This window comes from Anoplopoma fimbria, chromosome 18 (genome assembly GCF_027596085.1).
Source record: "Anoplopoma fimbria isolate UVic2021 breed Golden Eagle Sablefish chromosome 18, Afim_UVic_2022, whole genome shotgun sequence".
Taxonomy (NCBI): domain Eukaryota; kingdom Metazoa; phylum Chordata; class Actinopteri; order Perciformes; family Anoplopomatidae; genus Anoplopoma; species Anoplopoma fimbria.
The window spans coordinates 23,045,139-23,068,736 of NC_072466.1; the positions used below are offsets into that span (position 1 = coordinate 23,045,139).

At 41.3% G+C, this 23,598-nt stretch overlaps 1 protein-coding gene across 1 annotated transcript; it reads right to left on the bottom strand.

Moving 5' to 3' along the window:
* Positions 1 to 6,859: 6,859 nt before the first annotated feature.
* Positions 6,860 to 7,411, bottom strand: LOC129106999 (gamma-crystallin M2-like). The gene has a single exon (XM_054618322.1). It carries the CDS (start codon positions 7,409 to 7,411, stop codon positions 6,860 to 6,862), a length of 552 nt encoding a protein of 183 aa, XP_054474297.1.
* Between the last annotated feature and the right edge of the window lie 16,187 nt (positions 7,412 to 23,598).

Genomic DNA, 23,598 nt, shown 5'->3' on the forward strand with positions numbered 1-23,598 from the left:
AGGGAAACACATTGAACGTGATGTATGTGAGTTGTTTCCATAACTTTTCATAAGGAGGCAAACCAAGGATAACAAAAACAATAGAGTTACCACTTCATCCACAGCATACACCATGTTGAGTTTCCATTGTTAACTTAGCAATAAATGCTCTACCCAAATTGTGGAAGAACTAACATGGTTATTTTCCTACAAACAGTTTTCTTTTTAATAGGTGAAATGTGGGTTGAACATCTGTTTGTTGGCCTACTTCAAACACACGCTTTATTTTTTGTGGATTATTCATTTCCTTATTTCCCAGAATACATTCTGGGGAGGTTTATGTATTCAGTAAAATAGTGTTTTGGTGTTCTCATTCCCAACTCATTCCCATCACGTACTGATGCTTGGCCAGGCTTGGCAAAGGATTGTTGTTTAGGTTAAAATAGGTATTGTTATTATGTAAAATTCCTGCGCTTGTTAACCAACTGGCGTTAATAAATGCAGGAAGTTATGCAAAAAAACCAAGGTAAAATAAATGTGTTGACTATGCGGACACAAATAGCAGACTCCTGGGCTAATGTCCTGTGCATGTTTGAAATTTTTGTTTTTTTCAATTAATTGATTAATGAACCATGTTCCACTTTATTACATCATAATACATTGAGATTGCAGCGGAATTATACTTCTCAGTTGGATCCCTTGGTTTTATGGTGTGTCAAGAAAGTCCCGATATATAAATAGTCCGCCAAGAACCTCTCTTTTGTTCTAATCCCAATTTTATGGTCAAATGAATTTCCAGATAGTGTCCTTAAAAGAAATACAGTGGCTGTAGGCAAAATGGATTAAAATATTTACCCACAAATTGCAGCAATAAAGAGCTGTTAATGTGATACAGTCTGCTTGCACCGGCTGTGAACACGACTGCAGCTGTTTGCTTCAGTCAATGTGCGAAACAAGATTCTCCTCAATCTTGTTATACTGAATTCTTTCATCCCTACCACAGTTCACACCTGTTCTTTTCCCATGTATATTTTACTAGGGAAATCCACAATGAGTCAATATGAAAGAACCCCACTCTCACACACATACCCTGTGCTTGGCCTTAAGGGTCATGGGTCTGATATTCCATCTGAGCCACCTTTCTTTGCCCTAAACATGTTTTTCCAGTCTGTCAGCCTTATTCCATGGCAACCAGAGAAATAAAGGTCTGCAAAACAAAGACTCCACCAAATATGATGCGTTGAGTACAAATCTCCCCCCAGTAAATGCAGCTAAATGCCTTTAGTTGTGTCAGAAACCCTATAGGGAGGTTGCACTTACTCCATATTCAGTACAATGTTTGAAACTGATCCTCAAGACTAAATATCAGCCTGAGACCCCAGACAAGGCTCTGTAAGATTATGGTCATCTGATACACAATCTTTCACCAGTTAATTCCACTTACAATTTAGGACTGATGGCTAAAACTATACCTAGAACTATCAAGATTCAAGGATCAGTTATTGCCCTTGTGTGACATACAGTTGCACAACAAAATACAGTTGTATCCTGGAATTTATGCTACACAATAAAAACATGACAAAACGAAAACAGTAGAACATATTTTGAATTTGCCTCCTCTCTTCCCAAGGATTCCTGCGCTCTGTCCTGCGGTCTGCCCCTCAAATGCAATCTGATCCGGGATGCCACGATCGAGTCAGCCTTGGTAAAGATGAGGGCACAATTTACTGAATCCCGTGGCTGGGTTAGCCTGGATTCTCAATCCATCCATGTATCCTAACCAATAGCCATGATTGCCAAAACTGTTAACTACTGGAGGAGGGGGCTTCAGAGATTCTTCCACGGTCCGACTAGCTCTTACTTTGAAGCAGCCTTCCCTTTCCCCAGCAGTTTCTCCTCTAATTCTTCCCTCTGCATATTTGGGAGGACTTTCGGTGGCAGACTGATCTCCCAAACCCCCACCCAGCCCCCAGTTCCCAGAACATCTAAGCCTTACAATAAATTACAGACTTGCCAATTGTAGTCCAGCTGTTGGGTACGAGCTGTGCCACGGTCACAGACTGATGTGTGAGTTGATGTGAGCACAGGCTGGGGGCCGAACACACTGCTTCCTCACACAATGAACCACCCAGAAGCCCCTGAAGTGTGTAATCCTTTCCCACCATTGTCCACATATTCCTATGATCACTAATGAAAACCATCATTCATACAATTACAATTTTTGTTGCTAATGGTGGAGTTGAGAGTTGTGTTCATAACTCTGGTTTGGTTTCCCTAGTGGTGCTGTTTGTGCCTTAAAAATCTCTGACCTTAGTGCCACGGTTGCAAGTGCCCAGACGTCCAAACAATCTAAAATGTGGCCATCAGACTGGTTAAGCCTACTCGGTAACTCTCAAGTTGTACCCTTTCAGAGGAAGTCCCGTGTACTTGTTGAACCTGTGTTACTGTTCAAATTGACCGGCTTAGATGGACAGTGGATCCCTACAGATGAGCTCATTGTTTGGTTTGGGATTAGCCTGCTCACATCTTTTTCCAAATGGATGATTTTGACCAAACCAGAGCTTGTCACATTGGATCACCGCCCAAGATCACAGAAGGCAGTATTAAAACATTGAACAGAGTTATTTTCAGCACGATCCATGAATTATTTCTGCAGCTGTCCGACTTATTCCTTTTTTTTCATCTCAGACAAAACATTTGCTGTTGTCTGCTCGTAGCTTGCCCCTAAACACAATATTTTCCTAGCAGGCAGACGTGTCGGACAACAGAGAGAGACATGTGAAAAAGTAAGAGGGGGAAATGAATCGATTGGAGAATAGCCGTAATGGTTCAGCATTGTATAGTTTTGTCCTGCACCATCGGTGCCTTCAATGGTGCAAAGTTAATGTGAAGAGGCATTTGGCAGATGGCTGCCTTCTCTTCATGAAAGGCCGGAAGAGGGATATTTTGCCCCTTTTCTTTTTTCTTCTTGTGATCTCTCCACAAGGCACCAGAGGCACAGAAGGAAGCAAGGGACACAAAAAGAGACATTAGAAAGTCCTCTAAATGTGTGCGTTGGTGCTTGAACTCCTATTTGTCCCTCCACTCCTGCTGTGGGCTGTGAACAGGACTGTGTTTTTTTGAAGAGAAGACAGATGATCTCTGACTTGAGCTGTCAAACTGCTTTTTCTCCATGTTTTAGACCCAGATATGGGACTTAAGGACCCTGAAGCACCCCATTCCAGTTTCAGAGAAATGATGCTCCTCCACTCGTTCCTTAATTATTACTGTTAAGTTTTAAACTCGATTTTAAAGCACCACAAAAACCAGAGCCATCTGACCACCAACCTAAATGTACATTATGTGCCTGCGTCAGAGAAATGTGACTTGTAGTCTGTATCGCTAATCATAAACCAAAATGACGAACAACACAAACCAGCCAATGATTTTCTTTCTGCAGTGCTTCTCACTTAGAGACAAATTGTGATGTTACAAGTTTTGATGTTACACCAAATACATCAACGTGATGTGATGTGAAGAGATTTATATCTAGGTCCGCACCATATTTTCTTTTAATACCACCAGCGGCAGGGAGGACGAGATGAAGGTGCGAGTCATTTTCTTGTTTCTGCCACTTTGTAATTAATAATAAATTAATCTATTTAATTTAATAAATAAACTATCACAAACTAAATGAACCATCCCAGTTAATAGCATTGGAAACACAAAGTACAATGTATATAACTGATGCTTGTAAATTTCCAGTATATTAACCCAGTAGTATTATTAAACAGACAAGTAGCAAGACAAACATTTATGTGGAGATGTGTTTTCAGCCACTGGATCTATGCATGTTCAATATTCACTGTCCTTTGTAGCTATGTTTTGGTCTCCACCAACTGCTTAGAGAGATATATCTCTCTTAAGCTGCTAGATGCTCCACTATTTTCACCAGTTAGTGTCCAACTGTGTCAGTCTGCTGATGAGACAGACTGCAGAAACAGCTAGGCTCTTATGTTAGTCAACATACTGACTCAACCACTGATACTGGCTGACTAGTACAATGCCAAACTGCAAATACTGCAAGTGACAGTTGGACAGACATGGCCCCACAGTGTCCAATGTCTGACCGACTGTCTGCTGTGTTGTATCAGGGCCCAGAAGATGGTGATTGCTGGTGTCTGATAGATGCAAGAAGCCTTCCAATACTAATGGTAACCTTCTTTTTTGTCTTGTATATCACCACTGTTAGTGGATAGCAGGGCTTTTTTGTGTTAATGTTAACTCAGTCAGTCGGGTACTAGGACATGGACTTGGGCTTTCAGAGTTCTAAATCCCTTAGTCATAGCTACTAATATGTAGTTAATGCTATTGTTATAGTACTGCTATAAAAAAAACTGGGCAGCACCCCTGAGGAGCCATTGGCTTTATTGTATCACAGCTTGCTGCCTGTATGAGGCTGCCTAAACTAATGGCTGTTATTTGTTCAGTTCTACACTAATTAGGCCTGACAGGGAGGAATGAGAGCCTCTCCACCTGCTAATGGGAGGAAAAGAGCAGACAAGGTCAATGAAAGCAGACACACCTTGACCTGCAACATGGGAGCCTGATTTCCCACATACACAGGGACTTTATTAGGATTAATGCAGAGAGCTGCATGGCCAGCAAGCTTTCCAGCCTGATCTGTCGAATAGAATATAGGCCTAATTGGCAAAGATCCCCTTTCTATCGGTGCGAAGATGTAATAATCTTAAAAATGTATTGGTGGTCCATCTGAGTCATTAAATGCGATGGTTTGGCACTAACTCAGACAGTTACAGAGCTCCACCCTTCTTGGCATGTATTAACAAAATACCCATTCATCCATCAGTACCTCTTGACTCCGCTTGTATTTAAAGCACATACTTGTTAAAGTTGGTGTTAGGATCGTATGAACCTAGGGCTTGGTATGGTCCCACTTAACTGGTACCAATACTTTTTGATTACATTTTTTATTTTATAAATGCATGTTTTTACTGATTTATTGTCTTTTGTACTTCTTTAACAGTAAATCAGTTGTAGCGTTGTTGCTGGTAGCAGATTTAATAAATAATAGGTAATTAATATCAGGATATGTAACTAGTTTAAATAACTCAATTATGATTTAGAAACCCTTAAATTAGTATAAAAGAACGATAGTACTCGAACTTACCACCATTAGTTTACCTAACAGAATTTGACATAGGACTTAAGTTGGACGCCACCCTATTTTGGAAAAATAGGGAAAACTTCAAAATGTTATATTTACCAATCTAATCTATCTCAGGGTTGCTACGGAGTTCTTCTCAAGTTGTACAGTGACCTATTGCTTCATATACACACAAATCAAATGATCAAGTTCTTTATAAATGATATATTTATTAGACAAACTACATTACTAAACTACTAAACTCTAACACCACAACTAAATAAAGTTCGAGGAGCACCGGAAGATTGTGAAGCATCTTTATATTCGTTTAATTTAAGTTCAATTCAGATCTTTAGGTTTAAGCTATTTCTATTTAAGATTATTCTTTAATGCGACTTAAATTTATTTGGCCTAGTAACATCAAACTCGTTTACATCTGGGAATGGTATTGTTTCACCAGACGTCTCTGATGGGCAGATTGGAGGTAGAGCTGCATGGAATGGCGGCTGTTCCTCTGAAGGCCTCGGCATCTGGTTGGATGATTGTAGTTGGTTGAATCACACTCTTCCATCTCTGGCTCAGTGGCAGTTGATTCGGCTTTCTCTGATGTCTTCGTAACCTGGTCGTCTTCTTCGTTGAGGTTCGGCTTGAACTGTTCTTCCTCGTCTTCATCTCTCTCGGCACAAGGTTGAGTCATCTCTTCACCCCCCTTTGTAGCAGCAGGGGTCATTAGGGCATCTTGGCCAGTTTAAGAGTCGGTTGCTCTCAATAGTTGCTGGAATTAATCTTGAGCACGTTGGTGCATCGCAGGTCGGAGCTGAATGGCACATTTGACTACATAGGAGGGCCGTAGTTAGACCAGGAGCAGAATACCAGAGAACCAGCAGAACCGTCAGAGCCACGAGTGACAAATCTGGTGGGCAGGATTCAAAGTCAATCAATCATATTTGTAGTATTTCAGAAACCAGGGGGAGGAAGGCACTTCAGGTTCTTGCATCCCATATCGGCCGGAGGTCCTCTCAGCCTGTGGAGAGGTCTCTGCTCACAAAGGCCTTCGAGCCTGCAGCTCTTCTTGTTATTACTCGTTTGCTCCAGCTTTGCTCTCATGTACAAGGAACAAAACATAAAGTGTCGTAAATAGTGCCGCAACGCAGTTCAGCTGCCGTTTTTTAAACATCACGATAAAAAAAATGGAGAAAAAAAATAGAAACAATGAACATTAAAAAAACGATATTCTGAAAATAAATATAATTTCGTCCAGCCCTAATCGATGTGTTGGATAGTAATGAACATCCATTTTTCAGTACTTCATCAAACTAAATCTTATGACCTGTTATCTTTAAAGTGCCTGATTTTATTACTCAGATCCCCAGGTAAGCTATTTGTTTATGACAAACATATTATAATTTGCCTCCATCAGTAGGCCGAGGGTATCGGAGAGTTTGTAGGAAGGTTGACAAGCTACCTTTTTAGAAATTGTAAGAAGAGGAAAGATAATTATTAGAAAAGAAAGAAGCCAACATGATATTTGTAAGTAAGCAGACTTTTTATTAGGTTTCTTTTTCAACCATCTCTCAGTCAAAGACATCTGTATGTGCAGTTCACTGGTAATCAATCTTTCTCATTCATTTGCTGCAGTCAACAATCATTGTGTATTGCTACAGAAAAGTTGCTTAGTCATTCATTTTTTAGAATTTGTTACAAACAAAATGCTGCACCATGATGCGTCATCTTCTAGTGGCAGGAATCCATGATGCGCTTCATGCTCATGAACCTCATGCCTCCCATGCCACCCATGGTCATGAAGCTCCTGTACTCTCCGGGCCTCATGTACATCATCCTTCCTCTGTAGTGGGGCTGCTCGTACATCAGCCAGTGGCCCTCCATCACGTTGCAGGACATGAAGTTGGCCATGCTGTAGCGGTCCATGACGTTCTCGCAGTCCTCCATCAGCTCGTGCATCTGACCCTGGAAGTTGTCCCTCTCGTAGATCCTCATCCTGAAGGAGCCCCTGTGCATGGGGATCATGCGGCAGGACCGGATGCAGTCGCTCATGCCCATCATGCTCATGTAGTCGGCGTACTCGCCCCTCCTCATGAAGTACTGGTTCCCCATGAAGTTGGTGCGGTCGTAGACCACGAAACAGCCGCGCTCCACCTTGCAGGAGTGGCAGTGGCTCAGGTAGGAGGACATGTCGGGGCAGTCGCTCATGCACTCGTAAGAGCGGCCCTGGAAGTTCCTCTCCTCGTAGAAGATAATCCTGTTCATCATGTTGCCGGAGGTCATCTTTGCCAGATGTGGTCAGTAGAGGCGATGCTGCTGCTGCTGCTGCACTTGGAGCTGAACTGCTTGCCTACCTGTCGGAAAACCTTCCTTTTTATACCCAACAAGCAGAGGTCCCCTTTGTGCAAACAGCCTGACCCAGCAACATGCCATAGAAGCCCATGGAGCACTGAGGGTTGTCCACATTTGCAGCTGTTCGCCCCAAAAGAACTGACAAAACACTATCAGACAAAACCGTTATTTTCCAAAGGGTTAAAGCACAAAACAATACCACCTTTGTAATACCTGCAAAGGCTTGCATCACCACAGTGCACAAAACCCATCCTTAGCTTTGGAATTTAGCTTTGTGTAGGAGTTAGCAGCTAAAGGAGTTTGCCACATCATCTGTTAATATTGTCAGTGAATGATCGTTATGCTAAAATGTTCCCACATTCCAAAAAAACACATATCATTTATTTAATATTTTATTGTTGTCACTAAACTGACTGCTACAAAGAACATTCATTTGTTGAGGCTTTCTATTAATCAAGTGGCTGTTTCCACGTGTGTTTTAATTACATACTCACAGCATGACATATTGTTTAATTACATTAGAATGAATAGAATAGAATTCAAATAAATTTGTCACAGTATTAACTAAAGGAATATTATATAAGTGTCAAGATATTTCTTAGTCTCTTTTAAAGTGAAATGAGGTTCACAGGGCGTCCTAGATGATAGAACATTCAGTTACAACTTTCGCTGGTGTTTGAGTCTGGTGTAATAAGTGCCGCTACTACTATATTCTCTGACTCAGGATTAAGGTCTGCATGCCTGATTAAGCCCTGGGGTTGAACCGTTTGCTTGGTTTTCATCAACTAAGCAGAGAAGGCATGTGGTAGCTTCAAAGCAACAGAAGGAAGTAGGTGGGCACCAGTATACCAGGGATTGTTTTGCACTTGAATGTCGCAATGACTTAACTGGATTGTTATAAGGGGAATTATAAGGCCAAAACACTCTCTGTACACTTGCTGTCTCAAACTTCCTCTTTTTATCCTCTGTCTTTAACACTTATCAATTTAGACTTCTAAAACATGATATAAATGATAAATTAAGTAACAGAAAATGTATGTAATATTGAACAAAGGAAAATAATAGGGCTGCCCCCTGAAAGCTGATGAAGAATTTTTAGCTGAATCGGGTTTTTTTTGTCAGTGTGCATTGCATTTTATCTTTTATATTTTAGAAGGGTGAGGCCGATCGCAAAAAACATTTTTTAATAATCACGCAAACACAGTGTCTACGGCCCAGGTTGATCCCAAAACTGGTCCAACGTCAGCATGGTTCAGTCCCCCCTCTCTGCTCAGGTAGACATAACTCAATAGCTAATAATTATTCACTGCTATATTAATGCTCTGAATGTCATATATTACTGCTTTAAAAGTCACAATCTAAATATTGAAAATCAACAGGCAGCCAGTGTATAGAAGCCAACTTAATATACTAGTCATAGCTCCAAATGCAAAAAAGTCTGCCATTACCACAGAAAAAGTTGTGGGTGACTGAAACAGACTCCAGTTCCATTTAAACTGTGCCAGTCTCACTTTCACTTCTTGTTTGTTAAAGTATTGCTTCACTCAGCATACCGCTCCATTTCTCCCGAGCTTTTACGGCTCAGATGTTTTCCTCCCTCGGCCACAACAGCGAAGATGAAAGCGTTTACACCCCTCGTTCATGCAGAACCTGGAGCAAATGAAGCTGATCGTATTTAAACAAAACAACAGCAAAAAAATGTTTTACTAAAGATGAAGACTCCCCGGAGCCCGTGACGCTCAGACACTCGGCTTTATTTCGGGGGGGACGGGGTGATGTGTTGCAATCAGCTGACTGAACCATAACAAGTGGATGTTATCTTACTGCCAGCAACATTTCTGCTATGCGGCCACCCCATTAAACACAACACGGTAGTTAAACTGGGTAATGGCGTCTCTGGCTGCTGTTCCAGGTTGAGCAAACAGCCAAAGTCAGCACAAAGTGCTCGGGTTCTCCTGCGGTGTTTGTCCACAGAAAGTATAGGGTGTGGAAGAGACTGGGCAGCGGAGGAGTTCCTATGCTTTGGGGAATGTGCCTCAACTACTAACATCAATGTATACAGTCTGTGCTATGGGCTCAGTGCTGTGAATGGCCGCTGAATTAGCATTAAGACGGAATAACAAGGGAACAGAAAACCGTAAATACGTACCTTAGTCTGCTTCATTTAGCCACACACACGTGTCACAGGTTGATCTGTGTCGCTGCTTATATGCATTAGATTTGGGGGTTTCTCTGCATTCCAGCGTGGGGCGAGACGCAGGATCATATGTTCATTTAAAGGATTTCATTTAAAAATATGTATTACGTTACGTCTGTGAATGTACAAATAGAAATTCTAACGTGGTCATGATTAAAGTTCTGTTATTTCGTTTAATTGTTTGCAGCGTGTGTCCATTGCTATCAGGGGCATTATGTCAGAAAAAAACGATCACTTTCTGACCTCATCCCTTTCAATTTGAACATTTTAATTTTTTTCATTAATGTAAACCTCCAAGAGAGTGTTTGAACACTTGGTTTGAAAATCCCTGTGTGTTTTCAAAGGCGGGAGCCAACAAGGTTGAGCAGCACAGCTGTTGATACAGGACCGGTTCACTGATTAACTGAGCTCTGATAACAAGTGTCCGGCTCAGTGTGTCTGGAGCCCTGACTAACATGCCGCCTTCTCAGGGCGAACTGACACAGTGCAGCAGCAGCAGCAGCAGCAGCAGCAGCAGCAGCAGCAGCAGCAGCAGCAGCAGCAGTGGAAGGACTTAATGTTAACTTGTCATACAGAGTAATTGCTGCTTATTACACCGCACACAGCTGAAGACCAGCCCGGCCTGCCCCGGCAGTCTAACTGCCACTCTTTAAGCTGCAAAACCAGGAACTCCGTCTCCAACAGTTCAGTTAACAGCTGTTTTAATGTTCTACGAGTAACTTTAAATCGTACATTCGAGTGATGTACTGAGAGCAGAAATGAGCACTCGTGTTCATGTTTGTTTGCATGTGTCCTTGTGGCTGTATAAAGCTTAAAAGAAGGGGGGTGGGGGTAGAGCTGAGTGGTTATGTTACTGAGAGTTGCCTCTACATTTCTTGACTTCTCATGTTGTACAATCAGAAAGGAACTCAGACACAGTAAAAACACTTCCTCTAAATACTCATTTGTGTAGTTTCAGAATCAATTTAGCGAAACATGAAACTGAAAAGTCTGTCACTATTGTAAATCGACTTTTTTATTGTACAATTGTTGTACAATCCATCCTTTTTATAAAGTATTGTGTAGCTAAACGTTTCTTTTTTTTTTAACATGATACTCAAGTTAGGTCTTGAGAAAAGTTTTCACAAAATAACATCTTAAAATGTTTTCATCAAAGTTCATTCTTGGCCTTGGGGGAAAAAAAACAACTCAACTACCTAGCATTTTCCACAGCTTTCAACTGCAACTTCACCTCAGGCTGTGGTTGAAAGCTAAAAGAGAATCAAGCAAGTGGACCTTGCATTAAGATTTGTTTTGTTAAAATTGAAGTTCAGTCTCAGTTTAAGTGTTATTAGTGAATGAACTTGAACTATCAATTGAAATTAAGTGGCCAAAAAGGAAATGGAAAAAAAGTTGAAATGTCAGTAGAAGTGTCGGCAACAAAAGGAGCTGTAAGTGTCTGTCGAAGTGGACGTCCTGAAAATAGTGGAGGTGAAAATTGTAAAAACTTAAAGACGTCTTTTGAAGTGTGAGCACTGAAAGCAGTTGAAGTATCACATCATCAGCATCATTAAAGAAGAGAAGTATTACATGAATCCTGAGTACTAAAAGTGGTTGACATCCTTTACTTTGAGGTACAGGTTTATTTTTTATTTTGATGTACTTCTACATGGCACTTTTCCTTTGATAATTGTGTTATGCTGTACTGCAAAACTAGCAGAAACAGTTGAAGTGTCAGCTGAAGTGTAAGAGCTGAAGTCAATAACTTGAAAGTACTTTTAAAAGTACTAAAAGGACATAAACACTAAAAGGAGTTGATGTCTTGTTTCACTTTGAGGGGCACCATTCAAAAACCAAGTCCTGACCCTTAATAAAATTTGCTCTTTTTGTATTGGGCCGTTTTAAAACATGTTGTATGATTTTTGTGTGAAAAGCGGAAATATTTTTTTAAGGCCAAATTTTTTGTGTTATGCTGCACTGTCAAACTACCAGATACGCTCAGAAGCTATGAGATGTAAATGCATTATGCATCTTTGGCTTAACCATGGTGTTTCTGGTCTAGTCTGCATTATCAGTAGCTGTATGCATAGCTTCCACTGACTGGTATCTTATGTTTGAAAATGAATAAGTAAAAAAATATGGTGGAAACAGATACATTTTCTGAAGAAAATGTATGAGTTTGCTGTTAAAAAAAAGGAGTTTAATTATGCTAAAATGGCAGTTAAACAGGAAGTCCTACAATGGTTTGAAGCTGTGAAACGGCTGTCATTAGTCAAAATGTCAGTGTGGAGGCGATGAAAGGAGCTTTAACTACCAGTTGACGTAGATGGCCTTAAAGAAGTTCCAGTTGAAGTGTAAAAATTGAAAGGAGTTTAAGTGCAAGGCTGCAGTTTAAGCACTTCTGCCTCCATCCCGGAATAAGATTAGATACTTTATTTATCATATTGCTTTATCTGCATAAAAACATGAATCCCTATAGGTGGACTCTTTACATCCCATATGTCTGGCCGCACTTTTCTGTCTTGAGTCTTTGATATAAAGGTGCAGTGAGATATCTCGCTGCTACAGAACAAATAGGTCCAGCCAGCGGGGCAGCCTGCAGTTGAGCCCTAGCAGGTTCAGCACTCCCGGAGCGCTGCGTTCACTGAGGTCACAGAGCAGCAGCGGCAGCCGGGGCGCTCTTGTCCTCAGCATTGGATCGTCCATAGAAGCCCAGCCAGCCGTTCATAATTACGGTGCTCGGTGACGTCGGCGCTGATTATGCTGCACTCCTCTCGCCAGGCTGGGGGAATGAGTGTTGACAGTCGCATTGTGTCGCGAATGCAGGTTGACCCCTTGGAGGTCAGGGGAAGAGTTGCACTATGATGTCACAGGTCACCACGTGTTGCCCCTAAAGTATGAGAGAAGGCTGGTGCGGAAGTACTACCCTTAAAGGGAAAGTTTTCATCGCTTTCTCAGTGAAGAGAAATACAAATTAAAATGTTAGACTTTGATTGTGAGGCTCATTGCATCTCTACACACTGTCTGAACAATGTGAAGCATTTATCACTCTTGTTTTTTATTTTTGGATGGATATTTAAGGTGTGGCTAAAATAAAGAAGCTGTTGGTGATTTTTTTTCCACCCAGCCTTATGTGATCAGAATAGTAATTGTGCTTAATTTGCCCACTTAAGAGCAGTTCGCACAGGGTTAGAATTCCCTGGGGAGCTTTAGTTATTTGTAATAATTGCAGAGGTCGTCCGTGATCTTAATTCTGCGCGAATCTGCCATGTCCATAATTTGTCATGTACAAATTCCACTGCAAATTACCTCAAGTATTTCACCAAACACAGAGGTCATGGGATAATATAAATCCCGGCAAATCGGCATCTAAGTGATTTGGGGTCGTATTTCTATTTATTTTTTGCCTTTTTTTCTTGTATTGGCAATTAGAAGGGAAAATGTTTTGCAGGCGTTTTGGGTGAAAATTCATAAGGCTCGTCTCGCTACACAGCAATGAGACTCATTAGCACAGTCACCACACCAAGAGATCATTGTGGATATTATATGAAAATAAATAGGGCTTTATTATATAATATTTACAGCATTAAATATAGATATTATGTAGTTGATATGTTAAACATAAGCAGATGCTATGCAAAGGCTTAACATCTGTGGGGGATGATAAATTAGAGTTCAATACAGACTTAAGACGTTGGTGTTTGTAACAACTGACATAGTATTAAGTGAAACAATGTCCGCTAAGATCAGGTTGGAAGGACAGATGGTGGATGGGTCAGACAAACACAGGACTTTTACTCAGGGGAATGGTGTTCGAGTCATTTTTTATTGACAACGTTATGTCACTTGGCGGTTTGTCACCGAGTCACGTGGTGTTTTTTTCCAAAACTCAAGTTACGCTATGTTTTATCTCACCCTAACCAATAGTTTTTGTTGCCTAAACCCAATGGAAATGGAGAATGTGTTACAACATTAACCTTCTGCGCCTTGGTACAAAGGAAAAGGCTGCTAGAGAAACAAAAACCCCTGACTGTAGTGAATTTGGACAAGGGAGCATTTTATTGCAGATAAATTCAATGTTTCATTGGTTATTTCTCTTTCAAGAAGTTGCAGTGTCCAGTAAAACTAAATGGGAACAGCAGAGCCTTGAACCCGGGGGACTCTCTGTGGATCCAGCTATCTATGTGTCATGTTCCTGACACAGCTTCAGCTCATGGATAAGATAAGCATCTACTGTGCATGTGTGACCACCACCCCCCTTCAGCTGGCACAGCTCATTACACTAGAGGTATTGTTTGCATGGGTATGCATATGCACACAAGCACGTATATATGTACAAAGGAACACATGTCCACCAGTATGGGCTTGCTGTGTTTTGGTTCACGACACTGTTTAACCCCTTGCGAAGAATGCTGGATGGTGACATCAGTCAGTCGGTGACTTGGACTGTCTGACACTTGGGTCAAGAGCCTTGATTATTCTTTATGTACAATATGGTGACAGGATGATTCCTAGCACTTGGCAAGGTGGTAGATATGTCAGAAAGTAGCGTCTGCTGTATATATTCATGCTCCCCAGAGGATGCATCCTTTTGAGTATGTTCAAAGGGAAGGGAAGCTCCAGAAAGAAGTAGAAAAATATTCATCCGAGTATCACTTGGAATTAAAGTCGTACTGGACAGTTCTGTAGCTCAGGATTTATGTCTTGTGCCAGCATTCAGTGCCAGTGTTTGAAGTAGACTGAGTAGAGTTTTTGCAATACAACAGTTAAGGTTTATTTCTTTGAACACCTTTACCACCTAACTTTTAGTAACCGAACCCAAGTGTGGACACAACAACCTGGTCTCTGGTGTCAAAGAACTGTGACGTGTAGGCCCAACCATCCAAACCAGTGCCCTCTCCATAACATTTTCAGTATAAGGATGCTAAACATTCTGAAATAAGGCAGACACTTTTAAGTTAAAATTCTAACTTTTGTTCGAACGTGGGAAAAATTAAATATTTTAACTGTAATGAAATGTTTGAATTCAAAATTTACAGTGCAAAAAAGACCGTTTGAAGTAGTTTGCCTTGTGGTCCAGCAGAAGGCACTCTGGACAGCTTGACCTTTTGACCTGTCTGTGGGCACTCTTGAGCAAAACTGTGCTGATGGGATTAGCATAACACTGAAGCATCTGAGAAACTATGTGTGTAAGTGTTGCTGGTTCTTTACCGTAGATATGAAATGACCATAAGGATTATGGTTATGCTGATTTTGCTGAAGCAGCTGCCTTATTGTGCAATGGCATTCTCAAATGCTAGATTACCACTTCAGTGAGGCAACGAAGGAACCAGAGAGACTGCACTGAGGAATAAGACGCTTTCTTCGACCACTGATAGATGGATACTGAGGCTTACATGACAGTCACAGCGTTTTATCTCAGACGCAGGTCTGGTCTCACTCTCAGGACGTCAAATTTAAAATAAAAATGTCCTCATGCTCCTAGCATCAGTAAGCACTTTCTTTCCAAAAGAACCACTGTTGAACGCTGGAGGGACATTAGCTGGAGCTCTTTGGGGTAAGTACAGCGTAGAAAAAGCCTAATTTTCCTTTGGCAAACCCTGGCAATACAGCAGTTCCATGCTGGCACAGAGGGGGTGGCAGTGGAAAGAAAACTGTGGTGTTCCTCCGCTGTTCCCCATCCTTCACTTGGTAACTGTAATTACATCCCCACATCCGGATGCAAAGCAGATATGCACCAAGAGCTTTTAATAGGCTGTGCAGCGAGCAGGAGGAACAGCCATTCATCCAAGATGCTGAGTGTGCAGGAAATGCCCGCCGCAGCTCCTGGTGTACCTCATGCTGCCAACCGTTTTAGTTTTAGGACAGAGATGCCTCTGCCGGGGCACACGTTCTCTGCCACCGGAACAAAGTGACGGATCAAGGGGAGCAAGTAGAAATGTTTGGACCTTGTATGGACTGACTTTAGATTCTGGAGTTAGTGAGAGATGTCTCCCTACCTGATCCATACATCCTGCCCTATCGGTTCTGCGCATGTACAAGTCTCAACAGAGAGTCTGTCACCATCTCTGGGAGAAAAAGGAAAAATTGCTGCATCTGTAATTGATTATGGAAGTTGCTAAAAAGTGAGCCAACGTTCTCCTTGTCTAATCTCAGCCAGAGTTTGCAAAGTGTCCCACCAGCAAAATACCAACATGTTTTAAACGCTGGTATCAGATAAAGGATGGTATCGGGAAATTCTCTACTTACGACACAGCCTTTTCAAACCTTGAATAGCTTTTCAGCTATTTAAAACTAATTGTTTGCTGACTTGCAAATGGAAATTATCCGCCAACTGTCCATGTGGCACAAAAAGTAGCCAAAGGGTGGTTGGAAAAGAGGATATAATACTATGATTAGGACTACTTTTTGTCTATTTGCAGAGGAAAGCTTGCTCTGTAATTACAGAGGTAATATTCAAGTTTCCTTCCACATGTTGCCTTATGATTGAAGAAAGAATAGAACTGGATGAGCTCATCATTTGAATAGGCAACATGACCTCATTGGTCAATTTTAACGTCACTGAGTACAGTACAGAGAATATCTGTCTGTTTTATCTCTGTATGTGGCCTACAAGTTTTGTGTGTTGGAAAACAAGCCAATTTAGTTTGGAATCGGCCACAAAGAATGCGGAGCACCTACAGTGTTTCCAGAAGGGCACTTACAGGGCCATGTGTGGCACAGTCAGACTGACGGAGTTTGCTCCTTACAAAACCACAGCAATGCAGACGTGGGTTTCATTTTCCCAGGCGGCACATGCACTCTGGCAAACACAGAATACATAGAACTTAGCAGTACATGTTTAAAAGTTTAAAGCGAAGTGTCGTATTTTCTGAAGTTTGTCTTAAAACAATACTCACATGCCCATATGTGTGTTTTGACAGAGTTAGTGGTCACCTCTCTACACTGGCCCTGAAGAGATCCATTGCTAACTTAATTCCAGTGGGGGACAAAATCCACAAACCTTGCTCTGTGCAAAGATGCACTGTTAAATTCAACAGAAGCTAATGTTTGGGAGAAGGACAAATGAAACGGACATCTTTCAAAGTTCCAGTCTTTTTAGTGTGAAATACCCAGTGTAGCTACCATTGTGGTCACTGGGCTCTGGACAGAGGTAACTTTCACCACAGGCTCCTCACTATTTGGTTGTTTTTGTGAGTGAAAGCTATTTTTGTTGCTTTAGCAACATCGTTTTAAGTGGCAAATATAGATACAGTTCATCAGTTATTTGAATAATAACAATAATAAAGCCATAAAAATCACTGCTTCCTTATTTAAATCTGTAAAATCATAGAGACTATATAGAGTTCAATATTAAAAGACTGTGCCAAAGCACAATGTGATCAATGTGACATACAATTCTGTCACAATGCTGCGGCCTTGGTCATATTGATATAAGTGTACAATCAGTATTGGTAAGGACTTTACACACGTGGAGGGGGGGCACGTTTTTTTCCATGCATTTCATTTCCATGTTTATTTATGAGTACTTTCACACAGACTGCAAACATAATGGATTGAAAAAGAGCTTGTATAACGCTACATCGCCCTTTGTTTTTGAGTTTGAAAGAAGTCTGTTTGATGATGCTTTACAGCACCGGTTGTATTTATTCAATCACACTCATCTGGCGGAGACCTGCACTCTACTGAGTACACCTTTCTAGTCAATTATCATTTCTGATTTTTGACTAGAAGAACTTGACACACAGTGTCACTATGTGGCGTAATGTTGCGGGGCAAAACTGTGAAATCACTGGTCATCCAATCTGCCACGAGAAGCAGTTATAGCTACAGCTGGAAAAAAATAAAATAGTGCATCCCTAGTTTAAACAGATTGGTTTGATAAATAAAAAAATGTGTGGTCACCCAAAAAAATGCATGCGCACAGCCCTGACAAGATAATTGACCTTACTGTTTGTGTTAAGCAACACATGGATGTACTTAGTTTGCTGACATGACCAGAATTTGTTGACTGTATGAAAACACTTAATGTCCTGATTTATGCATCTCCAAAAAGCCAAAGGCCTGAGCAACCAACATTTCTAACATGACATGGAAGATATGTAGAGCACAGATGTCTTCTCTGCTCATTGGAAAGGAGCACCCCCACCCCCACCCCCAGAATCTGTGAAATTGTGACTTCTTCCCCTATTATTTCCATGCCAGGCATGCCCTGGATTCAGCTTGTGAAAGGGCACATTCCTTTCCAGCTGAGCAAAGGGGGTTGGGGTTTGAGGTTTGGGGGGGGTTGTTGCCCCAAAAGATTAGTCCTCTTTTTACCCTCCTCCTGGAAAGTATAGCTCTGCCGATCCTCTCTGAATTCTTCCGTGGGTTGTCTTGGTGTGAGGGCTTTTCAAGTTGGGTGTTTGTTCTTTTTTTTCCGTTCATGCATTCCACGTATCCCCACAGAAAACACTCACTTCCTGTATTGCGGTGGACGGTTCTTCTGTCACTGTGGCGAGCCCCAAGAAAAAAATAAATAAAATAAAAGGCACAAACTCCCAAGACAAATCTCTAAAACCCTTTGCCTCCTCATTTGCACCAGTGCAAGATATGCCCGTTGTGAAAATGAGGAATGATAAGTGGATCAACCAGCTTTAATTGGACAGCTGTTAAATGGCACTTTCCAGTTTCACTCCCATCATCCACTTGCTTTTGACACTGTAATAAAAAGCCTGCAAAAACACTCATTTCCTCTGGGGATTGCTTTGGATCTCCCCCAAAACTGCAAAGTCTCACTGTGAAAATCATTCTGAGTCAGGAGACTAATTCTGATACATTCATTTAAAAAAATGTTGCACCTCATTTAAATAATATGTTTTGGTGTTTTTGCCTTCTTGGACTCATTATCTCTGCTTCAAGATTGTGTTTATCTGTCGTGTGTGTGCTTGTTTGTGTGCATCTTTGTGTCTGTCCTCTGCCAAATTCACATACTGCTTGTCCCATCAGCCTTATATTTTTTCATGTTCATTTCTGACTAAATGCTCAAAGACCACTTGTGTTTGTGTCGGTTCCCACTTTTTCAAAACATATTTTATACTGTCATCAATTTCTGACTCCGCACTACTCTTTACCAGCTGGTAGGAGATGCAAGTGAATAACAGCTGCTTTTGTCTTCTTTGGACTGTTCAATCAAACATAACGGCAGTGGTCGATTAAAACAGGGTTGGAGACTAACAGAGTTTACTCGTCCCAGGATGTATTCACTACAAGAAATTCATAGTTTAATGAGGTCTTTAAAGGACAGGAAATGTGAATTTCATTGAGGAATAATTTTCTTTAACATGCCTCTTAGATTCCGCGGTTGCTCGTGTATCTCACCGTGTGATCTGTACAATGAGTTCACAAGAACCGGAGGAGATCAGTTGTCACGTCATCTGCGCTGGGATCGTTTTCCTTGGATGGCGGCCCTGACTAGCTCTGTAGAATTTATAATCTATGTGAGGCTTGTTAAAGCCTCTCCAGAGCTGGAGTGCTGTGGGATAACATATATGAAAACCGTGCCAGCACATGTTAGGGAAGAGAGTTGGAGCCACTTTACATTTTAATCACCTCCAGGTTCCCTTATGTTTGAAAAATACATATTTTTGCATAGTTTTTGCAGTGCAGCATGTGTTTCACCAGAGATACTCTTTTGTTTCACACACATTCCAAATTCATCCGGACTGAACTGGCTCACTGCCAACAGCCAAAACAAACCTGGAAACAAATATATCTTCTTTTTTTTTCTTTTGGTCCAGTTCTACACGGGACTGCTAATGGGTTTAACACTTGCAGTCTGTCTATGGAGATTTACAGGCACCTGGAATTGTCATGAAGGGGATTTCCATTATGATTCCAGACCAGTCCATTTTACAGTCCACCAAAGAGTCTCAGACTGCCTTGGCTCTTTTCCTTTGACTGAATTTTATCAGAGTCTTTTGTCTCTAGTTTGACGGCAGTAAACCGTCACAGTCAGTCGAGAACCACAGGACGGTACAGTTTCCGTGCTTTGGGTGTCACTGTCCTGATGCGGGCATGTTATGAACATCATGCTGATAGTGTTCATGTTTGCAGAGACGTAAATAATTTTGCTTAGTTTGAAGAACTTGCAAACTAAGGGGGGCCACTGATAGCACCACAAATCTTGCATCAATTGTAACTGCTATCTGCCCAGTCTTAAGGTCAGATTCACCAAAGACTAATATTATTACAGCGCAAAAACGCCCATCGAGTTTTGCAGCTAAGTGCCACTTGCCCTTTTTTTTCATTCATTCAAGGTATAAATGCGCTTGAGGCCAATGTGTCAGTTGTGAGTGGGTGAGAGTCAGCCGGAGCCAGAAGGCTGAGTCATAGGCTGAATCAATAAGCCCCAACTTGGGCCATTTACGGGTATTAATGAGGAAAATATTAATTACATTCTCTTGTTTTAGTAGTCTTTTGAGACATTTTTGGAGTTTATTTTAGACCTTCAGCGATCCTACCGCAACAGAAACAATAATGGCTCCTCCCTATGAAGAAAGACGATGTGCGCATTTAAAAACAAAGCATTTCAGTGTTCCTTAATTGATTTTTTAAATCTAATTTTCTTTTCTCAATTAAAAAAAATAAAACGGGTGAGCTTTATTCATTTGTTTTCATGACACAACTGTCATCACATTCTGTCACTGCAACCTTAAAAGACATGAGTTTGAGCAAACACAACTTTTATAAATGTGCTTCAGTAACCGCTAACTCTATAAAGTCTATGTGTGACAATTAGCGTTGATCTTTGTGAATTGGATTGTTCTTGCATGAGGCTCATTTGCATGGAAAGATTGATTTTGCGCTAAATGTCTGCATATTACCCAATTTAGGGGTTTGTCTCTTTTAAGCTAAACAACTAACGCAATGCGTCTCAGTGTGAAGCATCAAGTGACATTACATCGTCGGTAAAAATCGCTCAACTTTTGGTTTCACGCGGGACACTAAGGTGGGTACCCTAAGTTCACCTGTGTTTGTTTTTTACCCATCCACATCCCCTAACCTCTTAGCAATAGCAGACTTCTCGCTGAAAATACTATGCCAGTTTCTCTGAGCATCTAATAAAGACGCAAACGGGTTCAAATTGAAGTCAGTCGAGAAAGCCTGGCGCATGTCATACAGACGGTAAAGGGGGCCTTACGCCAAGCGTCTGTATTTGACGCCCTGGAAGTGAGATCAGGCTGGATTATCGAAAGGTGGGCAATCCTTCCAAGATATTTGACTCAAATCCAATAGATTCTGAGCTCATAGTGGTGCCAGAGGAAAAGTCAGGGGATCACCATTATGATTAGGGTACTTCACCAGGGAACTATAAAAAAATATATAGGGTCATTTCATTCAGGAGATGTGGAGATATTTTACTTTAGGTGGAAATTCTGACCTGCTTTTAAATGAAAAGTCAGGGGTTCACCAAAGTCATAAGGGTTCTTCCCCAAGGGGTTAATGTCTTTCTTTCCCCTTTTATTTTGACACTTTAGACTCTCACAATTTAAATAAAAACATGGCTTTCTCACTTGTCTTTGGACCTTGTGTCTAAGAGCATCAACTAAAAGCCTCTTATAAAACGAATATAGGCGCATCGTATTAGCTGTGTATCTTCCTCCCACTCGTAAAATAGAATAACAAAGAAAGCTGTCAGTACGGGGCTCCTTTTCACTGAGATCCTAATTACCCTGATGATGGAGCGGCCCTGTTGATGGCAGGGATGCTGCCGTTTGATGGCGTCTCTAACTCCTCAGGATGATTTCCCAGAGGAGCGCTCTGATTAGGTAAGATGTAGTAACAGCCCGCCTGTTAAACAGATGTCCACATATATAGAGCTAATGAACGAGGCGGGTGACTGCCTCGGGGCGTGCCACTGCTGTAACCCCGAAGCGCACGTCTCGTCTCGGCCCGCCGCCTCTGAAAGTGACATTTGCTGCGGCACTGTTGACCTCTGATGGTTGACATATCGCCATAAAGGAATAGCAATAAAGCTTAGATCACAGCTCTGATAGCTCGGGGCCTAATGGAGGAATTTTAGATGAGTAGGAATTCCCAGGTGACTGCATGGTGTTATTGTTCCTAGGCCCTGATGTGGAGGAGTCTCACTGTGATATCCTCCATCTTTGCCATTTTCTCATAATTGAAGTGGTTATTTTTTATCTTTTTATCCACCATCACTTGTGTCTGCGTTCCAAGGACATAAAGGCACCATTAAAAATGATGGAATGTTAGCAATACTCTTAAGTCAGACTCTGCCTCCAGCTACATTCTATGATCCAGACAACACGAACTTACCAGAGTTCCTTTGGAGTCATGTTTTTTAGTTCCCTCTTTGTCGCCCTCAGATCTCTAAAGGTCAAAGATCAGGCTGAGGAGAACACCGCCTACATTTTTCTTCATAGGAATAGGTTTTCAACAGATTATCTGCTGTGCTCCAATTTCAGCCACTTAACCTCTCAACTCAAATTAAACTTGGCCGATCCTGAGGTTAAGCCACTTATACCTCTGCTGGTGAGAGACTTCCATTGGTGTTATGTAGGAAGAGTATCTGTATGGTTGACAGAAATACATCAGTACCTAAAGAAAAACTGTTTCAACTCCTGAAATATGTTTTCCACCCAAATCCTAAACTAGTTTTTGAGTAGTCTTTCTCACAATATAAATGGATACATTTTGTATATATATTTATAATAGCCTAATGTTGAGAGTGAATGCAAGTCGTCCAATTGCATAAAAGTGGAAAGACACAAATTCTCTCCAGATGGCACAAAATGAGGAAAATACATTTTTGTGGAAGTAATCATGGGTATCTATGAGTTCACCAATGTACTTTATGTAGAGACACAACAACAAATGAAAGCGATTTGCGGGTAAAAATAACAACACTTCCTGACTTTCTGGTAAGTTTAGGGACCAGTCAGTGAGCTGCCACAAACACAAGCACCCTTGGAATGGTTGGATATAAAAACACACTATAAACACACCTGAAAATTTCATAATTTGGGAAAATGCTCATGGCTTTCTTTATTAGAGTGAGAAGAAAAGAGTGATACCTTTTTCCTGGCTTGGCGTCAGCTACTGTCAGCTACTTAGCATAAAGACTGGAAGCATGGGGAAAACTGCTAGCATGTCTATGTTCAAAATGGAAAAGAAATACACGAACACATGAACAAAAATGTGAAAAATCCCCATTTGGGTCCTTCAATATTTCATTAGTTTCCGATGACCTACCTGTTTGATGAAGGTGTAAGTGATGTGACACTAGTTCTGTTTCCATTTAAATGTCAAACGGATTTTAAGCAAACTTTTAAAATGTGTTAAAAAATGTTCAAAATACGTGTGTTCTATCAACTGGTTGGAAGTGATTGCAATAGGCTATGTATAGTTTTGTCAGAAGTTTTGCGTTATAAGCTTTGTTTCACGCATTCTACATTGCATAACTCTCTTCAACCTGCGGATGAGCTTTTTGACTACCTCGTCCACCTCTGGACTACATGGAGGATGTGTTGGTCTGGTTCAGGAGCTCCTCAAAGGGCTTTTTTCCACCACTCAACGTTCTCCCCAGTCCAGGTCAGCAGCTTTCCTCCCCTCCATAAGAGTTCAAGACTAAAATTCCAGATGAAATTGCTCTCATGCTGATATCTTCGCCACCTTCAGTGACCTTTTTTCCTTATAGAAGTACAAGTGTGAGAATAAGATCTCCACAGAAAGCCAAGCAGGCAGAAAGGGGGGGCGAGAAGAGAAACAGTGTAGATGACATACAAGAGGAGCAAAGAGAGGGGCTGAAGTTCATTCTATGAAAGTGAGAAAAGAAATGCCAAAATTCCTTCCATCCCTCAGGTCATTTTGCGGTTTTGGGTCCAGTAAAACTCTTCAGTTTCACTGTCCTCTTGGCCAGATTTTCACATAGCCTCAA